At 58.2% G+C, this 23,876-nt stretch overlaps 1 protein-coding gene across 1 annotated transcript; it reads right to left on the minus strand.

Moving 5' to 3' along the window:
• Nucleotides 1-5,862: 5,862 nt before the first annotated feature.
• On the minus strand, nucleotides 5,863-23,410 carry KIF23 (kinesin family member 23). The gene is made up of 24 exons (XM_044444888.1): nucleotides 23,374-23,410; nucleotides 20,912-20,981; nucleotides 19,812-19,940; nucleotides 19,028-19,133; nucleotides 18,013-18,149; nucleotides 17,362-17,471; nucleotides 17,081-17,251; nucleotides 16,502-16,543; nucleotides 16,068-16,180; nucleotides 15,206-15,327; nucleotides 14,980-15,082; nucleotides 13,926-14,005; nucleotides 13,726-13,845; nucleotides 13,211-13,370; nucleotides 12,620-12,784; nucleotides 12,057-12,214; nucleotides 11,573-11,746; nucleotides 10,747-10,926; nucleotides 10,116-10,436; nucleotides 8,127-8,357; nucleotides 7,853-7,935; nucleotides 7,266-7,347; nucleotides 7,080-7,150; nucleotides 5,863-6,481 (listed from the first exon to the last, which is right to left on the minus strand). The coding sequence occupies exons 1-24, from the start codon at nucleotides 23,385-23,387 to the stop codon at nucleotides 6,466-6,468; spliced, it is 2,958 nt and encodes a 985-aa protein (XP_044300823.1). The 5' UTR covers nucleotides 23,388-23,410; the 3' UTR covers nucleotides 5,863-6,465.
• Between the last annotated feature and the right edge of the window lie 466 nt (nucleotides 23,411-23,876).

A 23,876-nucleotide genomic window follows, 5' to 3' on the forward strand; every position in this document is an offset into this window, starting at 1 on the left:
GATCAAGCTGCAGAAAGGCCGTCAGAGCAAGAGAGCAAGGTGAGGTCAGGGAGGATACCTGAAGGCACCTGGGCAACAGCCACGCAGCAGAGAGAGAGGGCAACAGGAACAGGCTGGCACGGGGCAGATGGCCAGGCGGGCGAGCGCCAGGAGCCAGGTGACGCTGCACGCCGGGCACAAGAGACTTGCAGGGCGGCTCGTGCTGCCGCGATCAAGAGCAGCAGTGCCGGGAGGCCTTTTCTGCAGCCCTGTGGGCCTCGGAGTGCATTCGTTGCCCCTCGCCTGCCAAGGGGCTCCCAGCTGTGCGGGTCGCTCAGGCCCTGATCCTGACACAGGGCTGCACTGGCTGCCCCCTTTGAAGTAAGGACAGGGCTAGGCCGGCCGTCTGACTGACTGAAAAGGACTCACTGGTGCCCACGCCTGGGCAGGTGTGGAATCCCATGCTCACAGGAGGCGTTATCTGGCTCCTCCCCATCCTGGCCGCCATCTGGCCCAACAAGCACCGTGGCTGCTCGGCGAGAAGCAACAGCGTAAAGCGATCTCCACAGCGTGCCATGAACGCTGATCATAATTAGGGTATGAATCTCTCCAAGCCACGCAGCGTGATCAAGGTCAAAAAACAAGGCCAGGCGCAAGTCTCTTCTCCAGCGTTGGAGAGCTGATTGCTTCATCTCCATAAGAAATGAACCCTAATTAATATCTGTCATGCGCAGGAGGCGGTTGACTGTCTCAGTCCCCCACAACTCCATTAATTTGTTAGCGTGTTGCACTCGGAAACCCACTCGCCGGATCCTCCCGTCTGCACTGGAAGAGCCAAGGAAAAGCCTAGAAGGCAGAATACGCGGCTTTGCCACAAGTTGGTGCTGCAGCCCGTGGTGAATCTGCCTCAGGAAGAGCGCGCGACATTCCTGGCGAAGCTGGGTGACTGAGGGGCAGCTCCAAGGCCCACAAAGGGGGGGCAGGGGGGGCCTCGCTCTCATCCAGTACGCAAGGGGAGAAGCACAGGGAGCAGTCACCAGAAGCAAAAGCAAAATTCACATAGAGGAACAAAAGTTTCCAGAGGATGCAAAGATGCCCTTCTTCCTGTTAACGGTGGGGTGCGAGCTTCCTAGTGCCCAAGAAGCTATTTTGGTTTTCTCCCTGCTGGACTTAGCACCGTTCTTTGGCCTGCTCTCTTATCCTTTCCATCTCTGGTTTCCAAACCATACCGAAGGACAATCAGTTTTGACCATCTGCCACAGAGCGGCAGGGCCAGTGATGCGCAGTTGGCATATGTGAAAGGGGCGCTGAAGGCCCCATCCGCTCAGCTGAGAGCCCTGAGCCTCGGCATGGGGGGGCGGGGGGAGCCCACCAATCCTGGTTGTGCAGGAAGACCCAGCATCAGGGGACCCAGGAGATTCCACCCTTCTTCTGCTCACTGAGCAAGGAGAATGTCCCGCTTGGAGGACTGGTGGACTGCAGGGGAGATTCCCATTGAAGGCTTTGTGTGGCAGGGCTGCCTAATAATTACATATGCCCAAGTTTCCGGAGGCACCCAGTATTTTGCAAGCTTTTCCAGGAGGTGATCACCTGTAGAGAGAGCCACAAGACTTCGAAAAATAGAACGGTATACGTTAAAGGGATGGATGGATGGATGGATAAAAGTGCTTGTTTCCTGGTGTCCTTTCCGCCTCAGGACAGAATCGTGCAAAACAAACAGGAGGAGGAGGAGCGATGAGCGAGAGAGAAGGGGGAGACCAGTTCGGGCACCGCAGGAGCAGCTTTTGCTCAGGGCCGAGCAGAGGCATTCTAAAGCCGCTCTGCAGGCCGCATTTTGTGGCCACCCTGCCCTGATCTGTTGCTTGGGGAGGCCTCTGTTGGCAAACATATTTTAAAACCTAACACCACACTGACATCTCCTGGTGCAAAACCGCATTGCTTGCATCAAGGGAGGGAAGGCCCAGGCTGAGCTGGACCCCTTTCAGGACTGCCTTGGCAGAGCCCCCTCCAAGCTCTCTTTGGAGAAGCGAGCGCTGGAGAAACATTCTTGGTGGCTCTGCGTTAATCCATTTCTTCTTCTTCTTGTTGTTAACATAAGGGTTAAGTAGGCAGCGAGCACATTTCCGGGCACGTCTCTGTGCAGCACCAGCACCAATTCTGCCCCCAGTCCAGGTCCCAGACTTGGTGTGTGGGGAAGTGGCAAACCACGGACTGGAACGACATGAGGCGGAGCACAAAGGGAGGCTTTGCATGAGGAGAGAGCAGGGCGCGGTGGCGCACTGCGATCCAGCTCCCACGAGGCACCTCCCCTTCGGCCTTCGGGAGTCTGGGCCAGGAACAGCCCTTGGACTCATCTGGCCCGGTCAGGTGTCGCTGGAGGGATGCCCTCAGCGGAGCTGTTCAGGGGCCGCCCAGCCCTGCCTGCAGTCCGGGTGAGCCACGTGTGTGGCTTCTGGAACAGCCCAGCTGAACGGCATCCATCCCGCGGTCCCAGCAAATGCCTCGACGCAGGACGGCCGTGCGAGCATCTGATGCCCCTGGCTCCACAGCACTGCTGGCAGGATTATGCCCTTTTCCAATGCAGAACCATGAAGCAGAAGTGCCAGGGCCCTCTGGAAGGGTGGCTTGTGGACGCTTCTGGCCGCAATGTGAAGCCAAGGCCGTTTCCTGGACCCCGTGCAAAAGCGAGGGGCTCCTGCTGGAGGGGGGATGCTTTGAGCCGACAGTCGAATGCAGCCAGGCACGGCCTCAGCTCCCCAAGCTGGTGCTCCTGGCCTTGGATCCCCAGCTGCAGAGGAGGATCGCCACGGCAGGCGCCAGGCCTCGGGGCCTCTGGCTTCGGAGCGGCTTGCTCCTGCTCTGTGTTGGGCGAGAGTGCAGAAGCACGGAAAGCACTGTGGGACATGGCAACCGGCTCCGGCATTCCCAAGACAGCGTTCCTGCGAACGGAGCTCCTCCAGCACTGAGGGCTGCCTGCGGGGCCCCTGCTTGAGACCTCTGAACTGGGCTCAGCAGAGCAAGGCCCTTCGCGCTGCGTCCCTCTCTGCCCGGGAGCAGGCAGAGGGCTGGGGCAGGAAGGAATGTGGCCGGATCCGCAGCCGCGCCTTTCCTGGGTGGTGGGCACAGCACTGATTTCTGCAGCATTTCCCAGGAGGGCTGCTTTTCAGGTGCACGAGCACAGCACGTCCCCGTTTTACCTTCTGCCTTTACAGGTGGTCTATCAATCATTCCAGAAAAATAAAATTCATCTCAGGAATAGATTGTGTCTTGGTCCTTTGGAGGCTGGGAAACACACGGGGCTAAGTTGAAGGCCAAGATATTTCCCAGATTTAGCAAGGCACAGGAGAAAATGCGGGCTACCACAGTCATTTGGGATAATTTCAAGAGGAACGCCTCATGCCCAAAGAGGCGGCCAGTGCCAAAAGGCAGAGAGGTGGCGCGGCGAGGTGGCGGGGCCGCCACGGGCGGAAAGGGTGGTGTTGCGCTAGGGTGACCTGCTGCGGCTCCTTCCCTTGCTGGAGCCGAACACATTCCAAGGCAGCCAAACAACCGTGTCCCTGGCAGGGCAAACATGGAGAGCAAAGTTGACGGGAGTTATTTACACAGTTATTCGAGAGTGTTTGATTGTAGCCTTTGTCCAATTCCCTTGGAACATGCGATCTGTGTTTTCAAAGCACTTAGCAGCTGTCGCGTTCAGGAAGAGAACAAAATGTAGGTGTTGCAAAGTCAATATTTTCTCAGGCAGCCACAGAACAAAGCTGCGGAGAGCAGCGAAAAGGAAGCTGCACCCCAAGCTTGGGCTTGTGCTGCTCAGGGCAGGTGGCAGGGGGTTGATTGCCCAGCTGCTCGGGAGCCCTTGGGAGTGAGGCTCTCAGCAGTGAGATTAGCAGACACACAGAGGTGCCCTGCACCCCCAGAGCTTGGTTTGAAACCAGAACGACCCATTCACAGGGATTCGCATCTCCAGGAAAAAGTCATTCCTACCCTGGGCTGAGGTAATGGAAAGCCTCTTTTCTTAGAGCAGCAATGAAAATGCTGTTTATGGGGAGCATTGTTTATTTTTCCCTTGCAGGACAAGTTCTAAACACAGGGCACAAATAAAGAATGGTCTGATGGCCGCGCACATTTCCTGGGTTTGTTTCTCATCATTTGGCAACTAGCAGGAGGGATTCCGGGCATCTTCTGTTTATCTTGCTGGCCTGGGAGCTCAAGCTGTGCCAGCATCTGCTTCGAGACTGCAACACTGAGTGGCTGGACCACTCCAGGCAATGCCAGGGCAGGCTGCCAGGGCAGGAGACGCTCTTAAGGGAGCAACTCCCCGTCTCGTAACCTGCTCTGAGGAAGCTGCAGTGGCCGGAGCATCTGTCCAGCAGCTGGAATCGCTCCCCCCCCCCCTTTTCTGTTGTTCCGCTGCCGTGCCCAGCCCGGCTCCTACATAAATAGTGACTCCAGCGTGTTGACAGAGCCAATGTTGACACGGCGTTATAAACAGCCGTGTCAACAAGATAGTTAATGGCTTGTATTATGTGGAATATCATTTGCTTTGGGGGCTGCAAGGACTCCAAAGCGGAGACTGCCTTGCTCAAATTGTGGTGGGATTTCAAAGTCGGGGAAGAACAAACCCTGCAGGTTCCGTTGCACTGGCTCAAGGCTCCGAGACCACAAGAAGGGACAAAACGCTTACCTGCTTGTAAATAGCAGCCGCGCATTCAAAGTCCGGGTAGAGCGCGTCGGTTCACACAGCACAGCAAGCAGCGCAGCGTGGCCCGCAAGCCCCTACGATCCCAGTGGGCCAGAAAGCAAAATGCAGTGTGGGCGGGGCTGCCCCCCATTCTTCCGCAGGCGTTTCGGGGGACCCCACAAGAGCACAGCACTTCCCTCCTCCCCACTGGGGGGCCTTTGGGGTTCCCCGCTGCCTTTCTTCTCTTGGGGTGTGACCCCGTGAAACTGCAAACATTTGTTGCCCAGCCACCTCTCGGAATCGTTTCAGCAAGCGGCACCTGTCCCTGCCCGGCGCCACCAGGCAGCTCCGAGCCGCGTTCCATTTTCATGCACAAATTGCCAGCCCGACAGCAAGAGCGGCTGTTACCCCGGCAGGTCATGGGCAAAGGCTGGCAGGCACCTGCCACCTGGAATGTTCCCCCAGTGGGGGCAGCGAAGTCCACCACCCCCTTCGGAGTTCCTGGCCAGGCGACAGGAGCCCAGGATGCTCTCAGCTAGCAAGAGCGGGCGGCTTTGTGGCGAATGGTCTCCATCTGCCCTCCAGCCATTTGGAAACCCTTTACTTGCAAGTAGGGCCCAGAAGCGCTTCTCGTCATCTCTCCTTCAGACGCCCCTCTCGGAGAAGTCGGCTCACACACGGGCAGCCGCCCTAGATCCTGGCCCATGGACACAGCAGCAGTGCACCCAGCATGTCCGCACTCCCGGGTTGCCCCCCCCCCCCGTCTCCCAAAGTGCCCCCCCGGGAGCCACTCGTCAGCCCCAGCCATGTGCCCCTGCACTTGCACGTCAGGACATGCGCGTCAGCCACGCTTTCGAGAGACGCAACACTTCACCTTCCGCTTCACTCCACCTCCCTTCTGAGAGAAATGCCCCCTCCTGAGTCACATGCGTCCATGCTGGGCTTCTCTGGAACTGCCCCTGGAAGTTGTGCTGGGCTTCTGCGGAACGCGTCACACATGGGACCCGAACATGCATCCGCGACGCTGGCCCCTGTGGCCCTCAGGTCTTTCCAGGTGGGGATGCAGAGCAAGTCCCGGACAGGAAACCCACGATCTGGCCATAGTTGCTAGCAGACCAACGGATGGGGAGACCTCCTTGCCTTATTCCTGAGACGGGCAGGCACGTCGGGGTGGATGTGCAAGGCCACAAAACGCAAGAAGCCACAAGTGACATCTTTATTTGCAAGTTCAGTCTAAGATTACACACGGATCTAATCCTCTGACTACAATTGTCTAATCTTGACAAGTTAAAATCATGCATAGTAGACGAGACAGAGAAGGTCGCCAACCCTGCCTGTTCTGTCCGTCCGTCCGTCCTGCTGCTCAGAAGGCAGAGGAGGAGACAAGGCCATGTGAAAAGCGGCCCGTGCAAGGACGGCGCTCTCGTGAACCAAGAGCCGGGAATGCTGGGAGCACAATGGCCAAGCCAGGACCGCGCCCCAGCGCCAACACCCAGACAGCCTAAAGTGCACTCGGACAGCCAGATAAATAGCAGCATGGTGCTTTTCATTAGGGCTGGCTTGTTTCTTAATCCTTTTCCGTATGCAAAGTGTGGGCCTACGGGGGGAAAAAGTGGGGAAAGTACAGGAAGGGGCAGGCGAGGCGTGACGAAAGAAACGAGGGCATCTCCCTCCGTCCTGTGATAGAGATCAAGGCAAAGAGGTATTTTATTATATACTGACTTTCTTTAGCCACTGCTCAGCATAGCCAGCTATGTAGCCTGAAACACTGTGACAGCATACGCCCAAGCAGAAATCCCAGCGCGTCATGGTCTTCTGCGCCTGCAAAGGAAGTCCAAACAGTGCCGTCTTAACCGCCGTGGGACTGCAGCAGGCTAAAGGCCCAAGGCCGAGCCTCCCCCCGCACCCCATCCCAGGAGACTCCAAGACACTCGAGCCCCAAAGCTCCCTCGGGTCCAGCCACTCCCTGGCCCGGGGCGTGGGCGCCGTCTCTGCAGCAATCCCGGCAACAGGCGAGAAAGGCGCACGCAGGGGGCAGCCAGGGAGCGATGCCCGGCAGGGGTAGGACTCCCAAGCAGCAAGGGCCGTCTGGTCTCGATGGGGCACCGCCTGGGCCCTCCAGATGCTGACTGCCCCCCTTTACCTCTGCTGCCCTCTTGCCTGCCTGTTTTGCCTGTCCTGTGAAACTGCCACCTCTTCCTGCCTGAGCTGAAGAGCGTCCCCTCCGCAGCAGGGCCAGCTCCTAGCTGCAAGAGGCCAGACCGCCATCGCAAGCCGCTCCTGAGGCCCCTCCCTCGCCCCGCCACGAAAGCAGCACGCGCCCTCCAGCGGCAGGCCCCCGCCGGGCCTCCTCAGGAACACGCAGGCTTCGGGGGGCAGCGACCCGCCTCCGATCCGCAGGGAGGCGGCGGGCACTTACTTGGGCTGGGCATGATGCTGATACCCGGGTCCAAGATGAGATCCGGCTTTCATCTCCACGGCAACCGAACACTGGCGGGGACACGATTGCACCATGTGGTCAAGAGCCCACACTGCGGCTCCCCCCCCACCCCCCCCGGCCAAGGCCAAGGCCAAGGCCAAGGCCGGCCCGGTTCCTGGGACTTACTCTTGTTTCCACGTCGGTCCACTCCGATTCTGTGGCCTCCTCCGGGGGCAGGGGGCTCGAGGGAGAGGACCTGCGTTTGCGCCTGGAAGCCACAAGGGAGAGGTGAGGCACGCCGGGAGGACTGAGGGCGTGTGCGGGCCGCCCCCTGCGAAGGGAAGCCAGCCCCAGCCCAACGGGAGACGAGCGGCCCATCACGACGGCCAGCCGGGTGGGCCACCTGGGCAGGCTTCCGGACGGGTCGACGGGTCCTTTGGCGGGCCTCGATTTCTGAGATGTGGTCTCAGGGGCCTTTCAATTATTGCTGCTGAACTAGTGAGGTTTTCCCATCGTGATGCATTTATGCTGCAACCCACAGTCAGCTCCATGCAGGGGAGATGAAAATGGACCATTTCAAAGGGGGCTGGCAAGGCTGACCGGCAGGAGGCCTTTCCCCACAATCAAGGCAGGCAGAGAGAGCCTGCCGCGGACAGAGCTCCTCGGCCTTCTCGACGGCCCCCTCGCCTGGGCCTTCGGCTCCCAGCAGCTGCGCGGATGCCCACATGCTGCGGGGGAGGCCAAGGGCAGGGAGGGCGGGCAAAGCCACTCACCCAGTGGGAGACTCCTGCTTCAGGGTCTCGATCTCGGTGAACTGGACCGCCTGGCCGCCTCCCCGGGTCTTGTACACGTCGCCCTGCAAGCAAGCGAGCGAGCAGTCGTTTTGCAAACCCCCGACCACGGCGGGAGGAAAAGGCCTATCCTCCCCTCCGGAGGCATGGGTCAGCTGCACCCATGGGGGCCTTGCCGGGCTTTGGGGCAGGCCTGCAGGCTCGCCCCCACTCCCAGCGCCTCGGGGGCCCCACACTGGCTGGCTGGCAGGCATACCTTGATCAGCTTGGTCTCGATCTCGCCGTCTGAGGCCAGCTCCTGGTGGGTCAGCATGTACTTGTCGCACCTGGCCAGCGCCTTCTCGCTTGCAGCCGTCACGGTGATGGCGTGGGGCACGTGGGGCTGCAGGACCGTCTCGGTCTGCACGTTGGAGGCGGGCTTGTGGTCCACCCATCTCTCCCCGGCCGAGCGGGAGCGCCGGTGCCGGAGGCGAACTGGAGGGGCGTTCTGGTCAGGGCACGAAAGGAAGGGGTGGTTAAAACCCGAGGACGTGGATGGGGACAAGGGCCCCCCTGCCCTCCAGCGCTTCCTGCCCCTCAGGAGGAGGGGACACCCCACTGAGTCCAGGAGAGGCAGCCACTTGCAAAAGCCCGACTCGAGAGCAGGAGAGATTCACAACCACAAACCGTTTGGCAGCATCCCCCTCCTGGGCGAGGCCTCGATCGGGTGGTGGCCGGCTGGCCCCACCCCTAATCCATCCCAGCGCCTTTCTCTCGGGCTTCCGGCCCGGCACTCGAACAGCTGCTGCCCCAGTCACCCCATGGCTGAGCGCAGGGAGCACGGTCAGTCGATCCATCCACCCAGACCTCTCTAGCCTCAGAGTCCATTGACCTGGCCAGGCGTGCCTCTGGGTGGGCCGCCGGAGCTGAGAACTGGAGGCACCGCCACGGGCCTGCCCCGACTTGGAGAGCAAAGTCCAGGAGTGGGGCAGAGGTCTGTGCCTTGGCAGCGATGGAGTGGGGGTCCCACAGGACTCGATTTTACCCCACTTGCCCCCCTCCCCGTGTCCAACATCCATGTGAAATGACTGGAAGCAGTCTTTGTGCAGAAGACAAGCGGGCCCCACAGAGGTCTGTTGCCCTGCTGCCTGGGGGCAAAACAATGAGCGAGCGGAAGGCCGCAGGGCAGGGCAGGGCAGGGCGAACCAGCTCCAGCCAGGCAGCCCCCATGGTCTCACCCCCCGCTGGCAGACCCCCGCATTCCTCCTGCGTGCGGCAGCAGAAGTCCTGGCCTCCCGGCATGTGCGCTCTGCAGAAGCAGCCTGGCCCACCTGATTCTCCAGCAGCTGCAGCCCTGGGAACGGGACACGCAGCACCAGCGGCCGGCCCCGGGGGGCCCCACAGCTTGGGGCCAAGCCGCAGCAGGACCCTGCCTCGCCCCCAGTGCCGCCCAGGCAGGGGCCCGTGCAGACGGGGCCAGCCAGCGCCAGCAGCACAGCGGTTGGCTGGCCTCGAGGGGCGAGCGGCAGCACGGGCAGCTTCCACGCAGCAGCCGCCGGGTTGACGAGCAAGAGCCGGGCTGGAGGCCGATGGGCCGCACGGCCCACCGTGCACTGAGGCTGCGGCACGACCCGAGCCCACGGCGCAGCTTAAGACGCTTCCGAGCAGGCTGCAGCTGGGCCGCGTGATCCCTCCCCACCGCCTTTCGACTAGGCGGCTGAGAAAACGAAGGGCCGGTTTGTGCCGCAAGCCCCGCGCCTGACCCTGCCAGTCCCTGAGGACAACAGCCGCACGGAAGCCGCTGCACCGCGCGCACAGGCCGGGGGAGACGAGACGAGACGGCTGGGCCTTCCAAACGGCTTGGCTCTGGGGCAGCCGGCTGGCGGCAGAACCAGCGCCGCGCCCGGAAGAGCGTGGGCTGAAATCCGCATTCATCCCGTTTGCGCCGCCGGCCCAGGACCTCAGGCGGAGGGACGGCGGCACACGTGGCCGCCGCCGCTCGCCCAGGGAGGCCGCAGGGCCCCCCAGAAACACGCCAGGGCACGCAGGCTCCTTAGGGCCGGGCCGGGCTGGGCCACACCTTCCTGCACCGTGCAAGGCACTGGCTTTGGAATCCTCCGCCTGCGGCGAGCCGGGCCGCGTCGGCAGGGGCGGCTCGGGGCGACGCCGGCATTCCACGCGGGGCCCCCGCAACGGCCGCCCGCCGCCGCCTTGGCGAGACCGGGCGACCTTGCCTGCCCCAGCCGCGGCCGGGAGGAGCACTAACCCTGCAGCACGGCTCCTCTTCTACCTCGAGGGCCTCCCTGGCGCCGGGGGCCGTGAGGGCTCCGGTGCAGCAGGCGCCCTGCCTTCTGTCTGACACGCCCCAGGGCCGAGCTCGCTCGGGCTCCGGCGGCCTGCTCCGGGTGCTGCGGGGCTGCTGGCTGGCCGGTGCGGGCGTCCTCTGCTCCCACTCCGAGACGCAGGAGGCCACGGAGATGCTGCTGCAGGAGTTAGAGCGCCTGTGCAGCGGGGCCTGGCCAGCAGCGGGAGGCAGGCAGTGGTGGTTGTTGACGTTAGGGAGCCGCCTGCCGCAGGGACTGGAAGACTGAAGAGAAGGGCGGTTAGTGAGGCTGGTGCGCGGGAGGCCCCGGGCCAGCGCCTGCGGGGAGAGGCGGCCCGGCCTCCGCACAGGCACAGCCCCACGTTCTTCCAATCAGGCTAAGAGGACCTGCAAGGGGGAGACGACCTGCCAGGTGCTCAGGGATGCGGGGAGGAGGGAGGATCTTGGCCGGCTCCCGGTCACGCTAGCTCGCAATCTACACTCTCCAGCCGCAAGGAGTCACACACGCCCTCGAGTCCTGCCTGCGCCCCAGCCGCGGCCCCACGCGCTGCCCAGAGAACGAGGGCCCACTCACAGGGACTGGCGGCGGGGACAGGGACCGCGGCAGGGCCTTCTCCCGGTCTTTCTCCCGAGAAGGCCTCTCTGGCTTGCTGCCCTTGGGCTCTGTGACAATGGCCTTGAGCTGCTTCAGCTTCTCATCTTTCACCCAGAGCTTGTTCTGCATCTCCAGCTGCTTAGCGGCCACGCGCCGTTCCTGGGAGAGAGAACAGTCCTGTTAGGATGGTAACACAGTGGGGATCCTGCCAGCTGCTGGCTCCGTGCCGGGTGCCAGGCTCTTGCCCATCTTTGGGGCCAGGCTCGGAACTCCCTGTCCCTGCGCATGAGTGCTTCTCCTGCAGGGCAGCATGCTGCATGGGCTGCAAGGGGCCAGGTTCTGAACGGCTGGTCCAGGAGAGGATTCATGCCCCCCTTCCTCCTCCTCCGGCATGGCTGACCAGAAGGGGACCCCCTTGTAAAGAGGTGTGTGCTCTCCATCTGCATGAGGGAGCTACGAGCAGGGCGACCCTGCCACCGGGACACCCCTGCATTCCCTGACCCTCCGGCTGCTCTGTTTTTGGTTAGCACATGCGCACCCCAGGCCTGGGAGGCTGGCTGGCTGGCTGGCTGGCTGCGAACACTGAGCATCGCCCTCAACAGCTCCATTGATTTGGGCGGGAAAGGGGCTGTGCCCTTGCAGCCAAACGCCACCTCTGCCTTCGGCCCTGCCTCTCCGGTCCGGGAGGATTGCAACTCCTTCTGGCCCTTCGGGAGGACCCCGCAGGAGCCCGGCCAGGGGAGCGCCTTCTGCAGGGGGGTTTCCTGTAGGGGGGAGGCGGGGCCTCAGAGGCCATGGCACTTACACACTCCTTCTCCCACCTCGTCGTCGTCTCCGTCACCATGCCCTGCAGCCGGGCCTCCAGCCGGCGCTTGTCAGACACCTGCCGCTGCAGCTTCTGGTTCTTGCTCTCCAGCTCCTGCTGCAAGTTGCGCTTCTCCTCTTCATAAATGGCTGTCGTTTTCTCCAAGATGTCGATCTGCAAAGAGAAAGTGCAGGCCTTGTTTGGAACGCTCACCCCACACATCCCATTTAGCAAAAGACACTTTTCTGGAATAGCCAGTGCACAGCTAGCCACCAGACACACTGAATTAGCCCCTGCCTTGTGGTGCAAGAGGAAAACCTTCCCTTGCTGTTGTACAGCTCATCAAAATAGGAGGAAAAAGCAACACTTCTTAAGAACAAATAAGATCTAACTCTGAAGCAAGAAATCTGAGTGCAATCAAAATACCAGTTTGTCTTATGCAGGACGTCTGCTTAGAAAGCCCAGATGGGGGTGTGCACCTTACCTTGTATTCCAGCGTCTTTGCCCTCTTTTCCAGGCGCTCAATCTCTGTTTTCTGCCCCGCAACTAGCTTCTCCTTCTCAGCCATCCTCACTTGCGCGTAGTTCTCCTTGGAGACGATGCTGGCGTCGAGCTCTTGCAGCATGCTCTTGACAGAAAGGACTGCAGCGGAAGGCGACATGTGAACCTTTCCCCCTGCTGCCTGAGGGTGGCTCACACTCGCTAGAGGAGCCCAGGGCTCGCGCCTGGCGAAGCTCCTTGCAACCCACCGGGCCGGAGTCGCACCTGAGAGGCAAACTCGGCGTGGGGGCACCGTGCCACAGTTTGAAGGGCAGCCGGAATGTCGGGTGATTTTTATGGCAGATATTCTGCTCTGCGCACTGGGAACGCTCTCCAGGCCAGAAAGCAAACTGCCCTTGCCGTGGGCCTGCACTGCTAAGGATCAGCGAGGCAGGGGGGCAGCTGCAACGAGTCCCCCGCGGGCGCCCCCTCACCGAGCGGGAAGCAGCTGCCTGCCTCCACGCCTGGCTGGGGAGTGCCAGAAAGCCCGCCCCCCCCAAGGCTCACCGTTCTTGGCAAACTCTTCGGTCAGCACCTGCCGGATGTGGTGGCGTTTTTCGAGCACTGCTATCAGCCGAGGAAGCGTCTGGTCATCGTTGATGTCCAGGAGTTCGCAAGATGGCATTGGAGGAAAACTCTGCAGGAGCATCTCCGTGACGGACGGCTCCCGCTCTGCGAAGGAGGCCCAGCAGGGCGGGTTTATTGCGCGGCCCCAGATCGGCCTCTGCGCCCACCTGACGCCTGGACCTGCTGCAGCGGTGCGGCTCAGAAGAGGGCGCCCCCCCACGGCAGCCACGTGCCAGTCCAGCCGCACAGCGCGCACAGACACACGCGAGGGCCGCCGGGCCACAGCAGCCCAAGGACTTCTTCGAAGAGCTCCCTGCGCTGCCCGGCGACTGGGAGGCAGCGGGGAAGAGAGGCCGCCGACTTGGCCCACTCCCCTTGGGCACCCCAGCGGCTTTCAGCCCCAGTCCAGTCCAGTCCAGTCCAGTCCAGCCCCGGGGGCTAAGCAAGGCTGAGAGACCATTTCAGTGGGGACTGGCCGACCCGCAGAACTCAGCCAATGTCGGGCCGCCCCAACAGCCCCCCAAGATTTACCTCTGCCGATCGGTCCACCGCGCAGTTCCAGCTGCCGTGAAAGCTCCTCCCTGAAGGCCTGGTTCTTAAGCCGCCGACCAGGCGTTAATCCACACAGGGGCTTATCTGCAGGCCTTGTGACCTCGACCTCCTGGGTGATTTCGGCAAATCGCAGTACTTGCTGCAAAAGAGCAATATTTATGGGGACGCAAGACTCAGTGCTTACCGCACACTCCAAGAGGAAACGGCCACGTTAACAAACCACACAGTGGGCCCACAAAGTGTCATTTCTCCCAGAGCACAGGTTTATTTAAGGACGTGCTTCATTTCTATACCACCCCACAGCCAAAGCTCTGGGTGGTTTACAGTTCAAAAACAGGTCATAAGAACACACCCACATACTACGATGCTGCTCTTAAAAGGCAGCTCAGATCAAGAGCAATTGTGCATTTTTTTTTAAACCACATCAGAAACAGTCTAGTTAACACCAATTTCAGTAGGCTTAAATCACGCAAGTTAAAGTCAGATCTAGTTACCAAACTCTCATCATAGTCTTCAGCCTTTGGGTTCACACAGACGATCATACGCACTTTCCCTTCTCCATCAAAATAGTTCTTGAACAGGTGGGTCAGTTTGGAGTCTCGATAAGGGACCATCTAAGGGAAGAGTTTCGCAAAGATCAACTTCCCAGAAACAACAGCTCAGGGCACACGACAGAGACGGACAAGCGCAATACCTTGTTGGTCCCGTACGTTTGGTTCTCCCGCAGAGCCTCAATGCAGGTTCTTAGCGTCATCAGCGACTGATTTATATTACCTGTAAGAAAGAAAGAGGGAAGTCCAAGCCGATGCTGCACCCACAAGGCTGCTTGAAACAACAGGAGTTTCAAGTTGCAAATGCCCTGTCCTTAGGGAGAGCCAGGGTAGCTTTCTGGATCCTTTGGGGTTGCCCCTCCCACTGGAAGAGGAGAGACAGAGCCTGCGCTTTGGAGTGCTCTGGCTGGGAAGGAGCTCTCACTCTCCCAGACCAGGCTGGTGAGAGCAACCCCTGTCCACAAAATCCATTTACATGCATTGTACTCTTATTTTGCCCAATAAGCTGTGCTCTCTAGGAAGGTTCTGAAGAGTTAAAGGCCAACCTGGCTGCAGCCGGAGTGGTAGCGCAATGAACCATTACTCTGGTTGGCCTGTGCCTAAGAAAAGGACACCTTCCTCCCAGATGGACTTCTCTTCTGCAGCTCTTCCACCTAGAAGATGCTCCCCATATTCTCCCTTGAAATGAAGAGTTTGGGGGACTCTCCAGAGATGAGAGGATCTGAAAGTCCGGCTCCCGTTAGGCCAGGCTCTCAGGACAAAAGGAATCCTCGCTCGGCGGCAGCATTTGCTGAGATCCTGCTCTTAAAAGCTGCATCTACTGGGAGGTGCAATGGGTGCCCAGGGACCCGAGAAAGGAAGCTCGACTGCCAACGGCTGAAGAATTGGGCGAGCACCCAAAAGGGGCGGGCAGCAGCACGCTGCAGGGGCACTTTGCCCATGGCCCGCCCTGAGCAGAGCGCCAGCGAAGGTCTCATTCCCGGCCTTGCAGAAGAGCCTCGCTCGAAGGCCGTGAGCACTTCCCTAGCCTGGCAGATGTGGGGGGAGCCAGTCCTGCTGGCTGCTGCTCAGAGGGCCGCTCCAAGGGGCCGCAGCTCCCCTGCTTGCTTGCCCAGAGTGCGCTTTCCCATGGGGGGTCGCCTCCCATACCAGGGGGGTCCAGCAGAGGCTGGGCAGAAAGGCAGCGAGGTCACCCACCTGCTTCACGCAGCCGGCTCCCTTCGGCTTTGGTCCTGTTTGTTCGCTCACTCCCTGCCAGGTCGACCAGAGACAACTGGCTCAGGGTGATCAGCTCCCTCTCCTGCAAGAGGCTGGTGGTCAGGGACGAAGCCAGAGAGCCGCCCACACACCACCACGTGGGAACGGTGGCCGATGCACGGCGGTTACAACTGCCCTCTCCGGAAATCAACCCCCCCCCTGTTACCTGCAGCACATTGTCTCCATCAGCGTCCAAAGGCGCCTGGGCCAGCTTAATGAGGAACACACTGTGCGAGCGGCTGGACTCGCGGTTCAGCTGCGTGTTTGCAATGCGCCGTTTCTTCTGGCCTGCGTATGAAGAATTCCTCAAGTCAAGCAGGGCTGCAAATGGGCAGTTAACTCCCTAACTCGGCCACATCTGGCGTACTTTCTGCTATTCTGGCCAGCACATCTCAGAAAGGATATTGGGCAGCTGGAAAAGGTAGGGAAAAAGTCCCCTAAACAAGCCCGGCTGGCCACCATCTCTATGAAAACGGCCAATATATCTGGGCCTTTTAGTTGTAGAAAGAGGCAGAGGCAAATACATAAGGCCACAGGAGGTCTATTAAGCTAAGAAATACCTTGCCCCTCTTCCTAGAACTGCAGGGCTAGGCAACGGAATACACTAGCAGTGCCAAGCAAAGCAAAACCCAGTGCAACACTCGACTTCAGGAGCAATCCCACACCTCCAGCCTGTGTCCCAGGGCCCTGAAGGCAATTTGAATTCCCTTGGAGTGCCCCTTCAAGCTTGGAATGGGGGAATTGCCCCCACAGCTGGAGAGGGAAGATTCGTCACGGCTACTCTGCAAGGCCAGGAACTCTGCTGTGGAGAAGGCGGCCTTCAGGTGAGTGATGGGGAGCAAAAGGGACCGGAGACTGCGACGCGAGTTATCCCAAGGCCTCCCCAGCCTCTTCCCCTTGAAGGCTAGCCTGATGGGCAGAACGAACAATGCAGGGCGGGTGGCCAAGGCCACTGACACGCATACAGGACGCTCCCTCGTGCGGCAATCCCCACCCCCGCCAGGTCTGGCCTCTGCTGCAAGGCCTACCTCTCCAGAAGACTTCAAAAGCTTCCTCCGTGGATTTGACTTCTACTTCTGTGCATCCCGCAACATACATGTTGTGATTCTGATCCTCGCGGAGAATTTTGGACTGGGGAAGCCTGCAAGGGGAAGGGGGCCCATGAGGGGGACCGCCAGCAGTGCCTGCCCTGATTGCTACCGCCGGGCCAGCAGACGAGGCAGGCACGACCTTGCCGTCAGCAACAGCACGACTTGCCGGCCTGGGTTAGCACGTTCAGGCAAGCGACAGGGAGGATGGCTGTGCAGGCCGTTGAAACACTGCTCTGGCCCATGCAAACTATCGACAGGAAATGTCCGTGTTAGGAAAGAAGGCAGACGTCACATCAGCAGGGACAAGGAGCTCTACTGGGTGGGAGCCAGCCGGCCTGACTGCAATGGGGGAAAAGAGCAGGTGCACATACGTAAACTCAACGCTTCGCACTGGAGTGCCGCAGCTGTTCCACCTACCAAGAAAATATGAGAGAGTCAAGTCCCGCAGTAGTGACTTCTGCTCACTGACTAAAGGAAGAGCATTTTCCAAGGAACTTGGGGACAGCGGCAACCATTGCAACACCAGGAGATATTTCTGCCTGTTGTTAGAAGGTGGCTGAAGTTTCAGAAACCGGAAAAGTTAAGCTGGACAAGACTTTTGGATCCGGCAGTGGGCAGTGCCAGCCCCGACAACAACTGGAGCTCCAGGGTGTCTCCCACACGTTCTGCTGCGAGAGACTTCCGGGAAGGCTCACAGAGAATGCAGCATGTTTGAAAGCCAGGGTTGGCCTGCCTCAGCACCAAAACCGAATCTAGCTGTTCCTTCTCTGCGAGGGCGTAACTTCCCAATTTCCATCTCAGCCTGATGCCCTACCAACACACACCACGCACCTGTCCCCAGAGCATCAAACCGAGGGCCAGCTGGCTCGGGAATGCCAGCCACTGGGCCGCCAGGCAGCCGGCGCCTGGTTCACTGCCACAAGGGGCCACGCTCAAGAAGCGGCACTCACTTTGGCTTGGAGGGGTCAAAGGGCGGCTCCTCCAGAAGGTCATAGATGTAATTGTTATAGATTTCGATGTAAGAGACAAACACGCTGTAGACGTTGTCATCATCAACTTCCTCCACTTTGCAGTTGTCTTGCACATTAATCATGTCAGCAATTTCAGGGTCAATCTGCCGCCTGCTTAAAAAAAAACCACGCACATACACAAAACGGGCCTCGCGGTTTCCTTATTTGACAAAGCATCCGTGGTTGAGACTAGAGGGCCCCAGCCCGCCGCAGCTGCTTACTTGCCAGATGGTGTTTTTGGAATCGGAAAAGCTTCTCGTTTCTGGCGTTCAAGCAAAGCATCCACCTCGCACTGCACCTCGACCCCATTCTTATCATCAAGCTTGAAAACCTGGGGGCACAGAGTGTGCAGCTGTACTCAGGGCATGGCAATAGGGTGCTATTCATATGCTCTTCCAGACTAGACTTTCTTGACAGGAAGGCAGGGCAACTTGAGCCTGCGCTTGCTATACAAACGTGCCTCGCTCTCATCCAGTCAGCCAAACCAAAACAATTCTGGCATCCTTGATGGAGAGCACCGGACTTAAAATGCAGCCGGTGTTATTGTAAACTGAGTTATTTAAAATCCGAGAGACAAGTTGCTCTCTTCCCTTCAGCCTGCTTTTGCCATGTCTGAACCGCACCGGCCGTCACAGCCTTCCCACGCAAATGCATTCCAGATGCTTGGGGCTCCAACTCCCATCCGCCCCAACCTGCATAGCCAACCATCCGGAATTCGGAGAATGGCCCACCATGCCTGGAGCACACCAGACTGAGGAAAGGGGAGCCACGAGGAGGACGCGCCAGCTGCTCTCCCCGCCCTCAGAGGCAACTTCCCACCAGCACAGGATGTAACCAGCAGCTGCCACTCGGCACAGGAGAGCGGGACTTACGTATCGCTTGGCCTGCAGCGACCCTATACTGTTGAAGATCATATCTAGGCAGCGAGGAAGCAGCCCGCCTTCACCTGGGGAACCCGTCATGGTGTGGGTTTTCCCACTCCCTGTGACGCCGTATGTAAAGAGGATACCTGAGGTGCAAAGATACAGAGCCACTGTCACTGCTTATCAGAAGGCTTTACCCGCAGGATTTTGCCATGCCAGAGTGGCGCCCGCACGTTCTACCAGTATCTCCTAAGCAGCGTTTGCCAAGAAGGACCCTGCAGTTGAGGCCCCATCGGTGAGGGCGTTCAAGGCTAGGCTGGACATGCACATGGTGGGCATGTCGTGAGCGGAGCCGGCTGGTGCCGGGGGTCAGACTAGATGGCCCCGGAGACCCCTTCTGACTCGCTCTGTTTCTATGAATAGGCCCACAGAAACAAGGTACACTTGGAAACAGAGCGAGTCAGAAGGGGACTCTCCCAGGCCATCTAGTCTGGCTCCCGGCTCCGCTCATGAAATACACAACGTAAAGTAATACTTCACAGGCCTTACACACGGAACCTCTCCTGGGCAAAGCCCTTCCAGCAAGGAGCTGTTCTGAAAAAGCTCACCTTTCCTCAAGCCTGAAACAGAAGCTTCTCCAAGAAGATCGCACCCCAGAGGAGAAGAGAGCACATTTTTGCTTTTTAAAAAAGAAATAGGTATGGCACAGGATTTGCAGCTAGGAAAATAGTTTTGATAACATGCCAGCTATTTCCCTCAATTCCTGCCTCAGGGATGTCTTGAAGAAAAGTAGGTTATAAATGTTGTTGTTAAGCCCAAAGCAACATAGTTCAAATGCACTTGTTACAAAAGCAGACGACCAAACAAAAGCACCTTTCTGTTGATTTGTAATGTCTGCACCAGATACAATTAAACATCCTTTCAATCAGTGTCATGCAGATACAGGACAAGCGCGCCTGTGCATGAGGTAGAAAATGCCGGCCGCTGGTCCTAGAACCCAAAATAGCCCCAGCATATGGCATACCGTTTTTCCCATGGATGAGGTCTTCCACTAGAGGCCTAGCAACCACGTCAAAGACACGCCTCTGAGAAATGGTGGTGCCAAACACTTCTTTAAATGAATACTGAACCTAGGGAGGAAGCCAGCAAGCTGTTACGAGGGGCAGTCAATCTGCATTTTGCTCTCACTCCTGAACTGCGGGTATCTGATGCTTCGTCAGTCAGTTGCCACTCAGGTGGGGTGGGCTTGCTCCCATAAAATTCTCCCCCTCAACTTTTTAAGGGTGGAGCTGCTGAGGTCAGCCAGAACAGAAATGCCTGCTGCAGAGGAAGTGCAGAGAGGATTCCTCTCCTCTCATACAATACAGGTGCCCACAGTCCTGCGGGCAAGCTGAGTGGGGGCAGATCCAGGGACTGTGGAAGTCAATGCCACAGGAAACGGGGATGGCCAGTCACCCAAGGGCTCTCAAAAGGATTCTGACCAATCCATCACAAAGGTGAGGGCTGCAGCCTCCCTCGGTTCTGAAGGAAGGCCACCCCTGGATACCTACTGCTGGGTAAAGTGGGGGGGGGGATGATTTTGCACTCCTCTCCTGCTTCCCGCAGGTCAGCCACTGTGGCCCGATCCAGCAGGGCTCCCACATTGGCATGAATGGGGCATTTGTCCTACAGCAACCCGTTCTAGGATCCCACTGTTGCTGTCTCCTCTCCTGTCCCTTCTGACTTCACTGAATATTACACAGATTTCAGCCTTCACACATCAGAACCACAGTTTTTCGCTCCAGTTTCCAGCAGCATTTCAGTTTTACCTCTTTATACTCCCCATTGCGGCTGATGCGGTAGCCGTCAGGTGGGTGAACCTGGACAGTTGTGCTGCTGATCACTTCTATGCAGCACTCCTGGTCTGGCACACTGACTGGGCGCACCCGGCAGTATACCTAAGAGGAAGAAGCCCATGTTTAACAAGTGCCAGGGCTTGGATATTCCAAGCCTTGCTGAACCTTGAAAGGTGAATGCGCTCTCTCCAACAGCTTTCCAAGTTTGCACATCAGCAATGAGCTGTGCGCCTGAGTAACTGTCCTTGGGAGTGGGGTATCAGTATGACAGAGTCTGAAGAGCGGCTCCAAGTGCCCTGCCGAAGCTCACCTAGGCAAATAACTTGGCATCATCTCCATCTCGGGAGGAGCCAGGAAGGCTGTTGGCCCAACCCCCTGCTCAGTGCAGGGCTCCCAGTTAACCCATCCCTGACAGGTGGCTGCCCAGCTGCATCTGGAATGCCTCCAGTGTGGGGGAGCCCACTGCCTCCCTAGGCTCATGATCCTGTACTAGCAATAATCAGCCTCAAAGAGCATCTAGTGGTGCCAGAAGAGGAGGTGAGGCCACTGGCTTGCAGTCAACGCACCAGTTCACACTGGTCATAGACAGAACGCATGCTGCCCACGCACCTCCGCTTGAAATAATCCTAACACAGAGAAGCTGAGAAAGGAGCTGCTGTCCGAAACCTGGAAAGACTGGATGTTAAGCCCTCTCCACATCCTGCCCTTTTGTCCTCAGCAGAGCACAAAGGACAGGCCTCTATCTCACAGCAAAAGCTAAGACGTGCCCTGACTTGGTTCAAGGCTCAACGTTCGCACGACACTGACCTGTGATTTGGCACTACATGCACGGTGCAGGAAGGGCGTACAAGACGCCTCAGGTGCATGGGTTTCCTCCTCCCCTTACTGGCACACGCTGCTAGGCCTGCACCGAGGGCCTGTTGTGACATACGGTTTGGTGTACCCACACAGTGTTAAACTATGGTTTACCTGCTATCAGACTGGCATGTAACACATACAGGAGGAGGCTGGGTGTAGAAGCAGCGCTGTGCTGCAGACTAAGGAATCCACTCTGCCCTGCGGCAGCTGCTTACCCCAACAGGGTCCTTCAAGCTGTTGCTGGATGGTTTCTTTGGTGTATGTTTCCGAGGGGGTTTTGTTCTCCTGAAAATGAAAAGGCACCAAATATCAGACAGGCCAGCCAAAAACTGAGAGAGGCACTACAGAAAACAAATATGATTACTGCATCGCAGCCACAAAAAAGAGTGTCAAAAGGGCCGTGTTGACCATGAACCACCAGGAAGGGCATTCACAGTTAATGAAGGTCAGAATTATAAACTATTAGTGCTAATAAAATATGGTGCATGATGCATTTCATTTTAGAAGACACCACAAGCTGTTTCTCCAGCATTGTAGCTTGGCTAAAGTTGAATGCAGTCTAGGCACGGCCATAAGCCAATCTTAAATGCTCAAAGAAGCGTGAACAAAGGAATGAAGAAAACATCTGAAACAACAGAGCCCACTTCGTTGCATTCATATCTTAGAATTTTTAAAAAGAAAATGCAATATGCATTTATTTGGTCAGAAGTCACTGTTCATCTTTGCTTCTGTCTGTATCATCGCTGTGCTGTTGAAAGCTACAGAGTAACTTCCTGATGAGGGGGACCTATTGCTCTTAATTGCCTAAGTCTATAAAACTGCACGTCCACCAAGAGAATAATAGAAGTCAATGTGAAATCTAATATTAGTACATGACCCTAACCCCCCCCTCTTTAGCAACTGGTCATCGTCCCCAAAGAGGTCACTACTTATTTGGAGCACATGCTATAGAGATGGGCAGCCAGCTTGTCACCTCACAGCCAGGGAGGTGGGGGATGGAAAACGTTCTATCACGATATATTTTGGAAAAGTTTCCCACACTATGTTGACAGTTATCTGCAGTTGCTCAGGCTGCTGTAGTGCTATTAATCTTCGCAGAAGGGGTAAGTACCATATTGGACAAAGGGGGGGAGGGTCCCATCTAGTCAAGCATTCTGTTCATGCAGTAGCCAGCCACTGTCCATGGGAAACCCACAAGCAGGGCATGAGAGCAACAACAGCGCTGTTGTCCCATCCTCCCCGCGCCATGTTCCCCAGTCCCAGGTATACACAGGCCTCCACTCCATCAGGACCATCAGCTACTGATACTCTCCTCCCCCATGAATGTGTCCAATCCTCTTCTAAAGCCATCCCAATTGGGGGCTGTTGCTACATCTCCTGCAAGTGAATCTTATCACCTGACATACATGTTGTGAAGACACCCTCCCTTTGATCTGTCCTGCTGCTCCCACCTATCAGCTTCAGCTGGGTTCTAGCATTATGAGACGGGCAGGAAAACTTTCTCTAGTCCAGGCACCATTCTGTACACCTTTGACCACATCTCCCTTAATTTATTTACATATATTTATAGGCCACCTATGTTTGCCAAGGCCTTCCTAGGCGGCTTACAGTGTAAAACATACCAACAAAGTAAAAGCACATTAAAAACCAATTAAAACGTAATAAATTAAACATCTATAAAACAATTAAAAAGGGCTACAGTATACAGACTAAACATTAAAAAATTTCCTAAAAAGATATGTCTTCGCCTGGCGCTGAAAGGAGAATAGAGATGGCGCCAGGCGAATTTCCCTAGTGAGGGAGTTCCAGAGATGGGGAGCAGCAGCAGCAAAGGCCCTTCACCTGGTTGCCACCCCTCTCATCTCCCTGAGGGGTGGAACACGTAGAAGGGCCTCCTGATCTGATCTAAGGGGGCAGGTAGGTATATAAGGGTGCAGAGGGTACTTCAGATAGCCAGGCCCCAAGCCATTAGGGCTTTATATGTCAATATAAGCACCTCGAATTGGGCCCGGGCCAGCACTGGTGTTATATGGGCCGCTCTGGCAGGACCAGTTACCAAGCGAGCAGCCCGATTCTGCACCAGTTGCAATTGCTGGACCATCTTCAAGGGCAGCCCCACGTAGAGCGCATTACAATAATCCATTTGGAAGTTACCAGAGCACGGGGAACTGTCTTCAGGTTCCCGCTGTCTAGGTAGGGTTTAAGAGAACGGAGACTGGCTGTTTATTTCATGGCTTCTGTATCGACCTAGGTTTCAACTAAAATTTACTGTTAAGATTTGCATAAACTAAACTCTTTATTTTATTTACTTCCGGAACTTTCGTCTACATTAAGGCGGCTATTATAACGGCAAGAGCTACACGACAGTTTAAACCGCCGCTTCACGGGCAGCACTTTGGAATAATTCGCTCGACAAAGGAAAGGCGCCCTCAAGCGCCTGCCCCCGCCGCAGCGGGCGAGGAACGTGGACTAGGGCCTGGCCGGTCTTCGGACCGAGGCTCGAGTCGCGCCCGCAGCGGGCTGGGTCCAGCGACTTCCAGGCCCCTTCCCAAGAAGCGATTCTGCGAGCCCCAAGCCTCAGCCCTTCCTCGGATGCAGCTCGGGAACCAGCTGCTTCCGTCCCTGCGGTGGGGAGCCGCCCGCCGCCCGCCGCCCGCCGCCCGCCGCCCGCACTCACGCAGCCGCCTTCATCGCGCCGAGGCCGCCACGCCAAGCATCGGTTTGAACGTTCGCTCCCACTTCCCGGCATCCGCCGCGCGGCCTGCTGTTATTCAAATCCGGCCAATCAGAGCCCCTGGCCGCGCTCCCCGCTCCTCCTGCGCGCTGGCAGCCTCGCCCGCCTCTGTGGCGTCATAAGGGCGCGCGCGGAGAGGAGGGGCGCGGAGGCGCTCGTCTCCACGGCAACGGGAAGCTCCGCCGGGCAACGAGGCTTCGGCGAAGCGGCAGGCCCAACGCGAGCGAGCAGGCCCCGAGGCGCGTCTCCTGCCCTCCGCGGCGGCTTTCAGGCGAGGGTGCGCGGGACGGCCCAAGACCCGAGCGGGCCGCTTCCCCCGCGCGTAGAGGAGCGCCGAGCATCGCCCCGCCGAGCTAGACCCTCTGCCCGCTTGGTCCACTGGCGGGGCAGGCGCTGGCGGCCCCTCCGCGGCCTGCGTGACCCAGGCTTGACGCTCCGGCGGCAGC

Source organism: Varanus komodoensis, unplaced genomic scaffold (assembly GCF_004798865.1).
Source record: "Varanus komodoensis strain SLA01 unplaced genomic scaffold, ASM479886v1 scaffold46_1, whole genome shotgun sequence".
NCBI lineage: Eukaryota > Metazoa > Chordata > Lepidosauria > Squamata > Varanidae > Varanus > Varanus komodoensis.

What these genes read in the sequence shown, in the direction of transcription:
- KIF23 (XM_044444888.1), bottom strand. An exon ending in GCAATGGGGAGTATAAAGAG is followed by an intron (nt 19,134 to 19,811) that starts GTAAAACTGAAA and finishes CTTCCTCCCTAG; the next exon opens with GTTCAGTATTCATTTAAAGA. An exon ending in GAGCCGGCTGCGTGAAGCAG is followed by an intron (nt 14,006 to 14,979) that starts GTGGGTGACCTC and finishes TCTTTCTTACAG; the next exon opens with GTAATATAAATCAGTCGCTG.